Here is a 3,783-nt window from a genome sequence, read left to right on the forward strand (position 1 = left end):
TAAGAATTACCATGAATTTATAGTTAATTTATATGTGTATATGAAAAAAGAAAATAATAATGATTATTATTATTTAGTGTAAATTTGAGTTATGACTTGTAATAAAGTAGAAGGTTCAAATCCCTCCTAGTGAAGTGATAAGTTTTCCTAGAATAAATATTGCAGTACTAAGAGTTATAATATTTTGTAGTTAATTTATATATGTATATAAAATAATAATAATAATTATTATTATTATTATTATTTAGTACCAATTTGAGTTATTTGAGTTATGTCACCTCATAAGGTAGAAGGTTGAGTATGTCATGTCATAAGGTAGAAGGTTCACATCCTTCCCAGTAAAGTGATAAGTTTTACTGAAACAAATATTGTAGTAATAAGAGTTATAATATCTTAGTAAATATTGTAGTAATAAATTAATGTTTATAAATAATATTGTATTGGTTTCTAGCAAATCTCTCTCCTTCCTACATCATAAAAGTGAAAATTTATATATTTTAAAATAAATGGGGTGAAAATAGATGATTATGGCCTTCAAATACAATTTCAAATGAATATTAATTTTTTAGTATTAAATTGTAAAATGAAATCCTCAAAAGATACACAGCACACCAAAACAAAACATAATAACTCACAGCCATTGTGAACAGAACATGTTACTTTATGCTGACATGATTAGGTATTCTCGATGAACAAGAAAGTATATCGGGCACATCGAACAATATGCGTCCTCAAAAGCAGCGACTAGAATATTATCGATTTCCAAAAGAATTTATTTTCTCAACAGTGTGACAGCTCTTCTGCAGTTCACCCTGAGAATATAAAGGACAAAACTGTCTAGAGTTTGACAATTCATTAATTATATAAATCTATATACAAAAGTTCTTGCAGCAGGCATTTCTCGTACCTGGATTCACTATTCTCGTGTTACTATTTTATTACAGTATCAGAAAAAGAAGAACAATATTACAGAGGGGTGACAGATGAAGATAGATAAGAAGCATATTCTAAACTGTTGGCCTGGACTAATAGAAAGTGTTACCAAAGGATCTCTGCAATGGCCAAGCCATGTACATTGAGAAATATTTGTTGACTATATCCAATGGATCTTCAAAACCCAGTACTCTGAATTGTTTATAAAGCTGATTCCACTGCCTTGGAAAAATATTAAAACCAAATCTTGCTGTCAATATAAATTTACCATGAGAAAACCCAACTCAAACTGAATCACAACTGGAAAATTAATAATTAATGGCCGATTATAAACCCAGGATCACCACCACCACCTTCATTCTTCTTCCTTAACGATTACTGATAGGGTTTGCGCCGCTCGGAACATCGTGATCGCTCGCGTTGTAAGGAGTTCTTGAACCATTAGAGTGCTTGGGAATGGCGAACTGGTTAGTGGCCAACATTAATCTTCGACTTGGAGAATGCTTCAACATATCCCTTGATCCTCCATCAGTATTCTTTACCAGCTTTTCTCCACATGGCGTTGGATCCACTCCCTGAAACAGGAGAGCCAGGAGCAGCAAAATCACCAGAAATCTCAGACTTTTAACAAAAATATCCGCCATGAAGATCCAACTATCTAAATCTAGTGTTAGTATTAGGATCAGGAAACACCAACAAAAGTGGTAGTTACAATACTAAATATCAAAAAATGTGGTAATACAACTCTATAACATTTAGAGATTGGACTATCCTCTGCAGAAAAAGGATAAGGTCATGAAATTTGTAATATTAGGATCACCAAACACCAAAAGAAGTGGTGATACAATATTAAATATCAAGAAAGTTAGTGATACAATTCTGTAACGTTTGGAGTCTGAACTATTCTCTGCAGAAAAAGGATAAGGCCATGAAATGTGTAGTATTAGGATCAGGAAACACCAAAAGAAGTGGTGATACAATACTAAATACCAAGAAAGTTAGTGATACAATTCTGTAAAGTTTGGAGTCTGAACTATCCTCTGCAGAAAAAGGATAAGGCTATGAAATGTGTAGTATTAAGGTCATGAAACACCAAAAGAAAGGGTGATACAATACTAAATACCAACAAACTTGGTGATACAATTCTATAAAGTTTGGTATCTAGACTATTCTCTGCAGAAAAAGGATAAGTCCCTGAAATTTGTTCAAATTGTCATAATTATTTCTTTACTTCTTATCATTGGATCGAATTCAGAAGAATCTATTTTCCTTCTATCGTTTGAGTGGAAGAAGAAACAATGGCAGACAGGAGGACGATGCAGAAGACAAATGGAGGACAAATATAAAGACATGGGCATTCAAGAGTCTATAAAGGTAAAGTTGGTTGCTCCTACCGTCGCCGCCTCTTTGTTGACTTTCTATACCCTGATGTGTCATGTGGTTGACAGTTGAAAGCAATCTATGCAGCGATATCGCCATTTTTCTTTGCATGAATGTGCGAGGCCGAGATGAGGCAAGAGGGTCTGACTTGGTACATCGTTGAGATTCATGGTTAGAGATCGACATGGTTGAAATTTTCACTCATGTAACAGAGAATACAGTATGGAACGACCATAACCATGTGCTAACGTGTGGGGCAAGGCAGGCTGCACTTGTCAAACAGCTTTTGACATGGAAGTGATGGGATGGGATTGCAACTTTTTCTGTGTAAAATTTGTCCAGCAGCTTTCTTTTTTGGGAATTGATGGGCTTGAAACCTCCTCTTCTGTTTTTCCTGCGTTCATAACAGGACCCATACAAAAGAATCCTGTCATTTCCAAACTGTGGAGCTCTTCCGGACTGTAACAGGATTTCTGTTGGCCACAGGCTTTGGTGGTGTTCGTGTCCGTGCAGGATTGGTGAAAATGTTTTGTCACGTTCTCATCCTCTGGAAAATTGGCAATGCGTTTCCCACTACATCATGTGAGAGGACTTTTTAGCATTAAGTTTGTCGTATTAATTTTTAACATTAACTTTTGTCGCATTAATTTTTTCACAAGTCAAGAAAGTAGGTCAATGGGATTTGGAATTTGTTGTGATAAGGATGATGATTAACCTATCCTAAGATTGAATTTGGTTTAGTGAATGATTATCATTGTGATGGCTTGTCATCATGATTTTGTTTGGAGTTAAAAGGTTTGGAAAATTGGTAGGGAAGAGAAGTGTTATAATATCACCATCACCATGATTATGTTAAGTCCAGGAGATTGGTAAGGAAGATTGGTGTTATGAGATTGTTATAATTCTGTTTAGTTAAAAGATGGGAAAGATGGGTAGATTGATTTTTTTGAAGATGAAATTTAATTTAAGTGTAAGTTGGATATTTTAAATGAGAATTTCAATCTATTTTTTTTAAATATAACCAAAAAAACTATTGCAACACAAATAATGTCTTATTAATGCACACATTTGCATGATTAACCATGTATAAAAAGGTTATGGGTCAACTTTAACTTAAAAAAAGAATTACACATCTTATTGTGAAATTGACCATTTTGCTAAATAAAATTTGCTTATATATAAATGAATGTTATAAATAATAATGAGGAATTTATCATGGAGGAGCTTATTAGAATTGGAATCGTCTCAAATCCCTAGCAAATTGACCATTTTGCTAAATAAAATTTTCTTATATATAAATGAATTTTATAAATAATAATGAGGAATTTATGATGGAGGAGCTTATTAGAATTGGAATAATCTCAAATCCCTAGCAAATTGGTGGGTGGGGAGCCACTTGACACAAGTATAATTTTTAAAATTTATTAAAAGTAATGAACCATTATGCTAAATAAAATTTGGTTATATATA

At 33.3% G+C, this 3,783-nt stretch overlaps 1 protein-coding gene across 1 annotated transcript; it reads right to left on the minus strand.

The window, feature by feature from the left end:
• Positions 1–750: 750 nt before the first annotated feature.
• Positions 751–2,474, minus strand: CLE44 (CLAVATA3/ESR-RELATED 44). Its single transcript, XM_089403739.1, has one exon. It carries the CDS (start codon positions 1,575–1,577, stop codon positions 1,302–1,304), a length of 276 nt encoding a protein of 91 aa, XP_089259865.1. The 5' UTR covers positions 1,578–2,474; the 3' UTR covers positions 751–1,301.
• Positions 2,475–3,783: the final 1,309 nt, after the last annotated feature.

Source organism: Pinus tabuliformis, chromosome 2_2 (assembly GCF_031772625.1).
Source record: "Pinus tabuliformis cultivar Carrire ecotype Pingquan chromosome 2_2, CPIR1, whole genome shotgun sequence".
Classification (NCBI taxonomy): Eukaryota; Viridiplantae; Streptophyta; class Pinopsida; order Pinales; family Pinaceae; genus Pinus; species Pinus tabuliformis.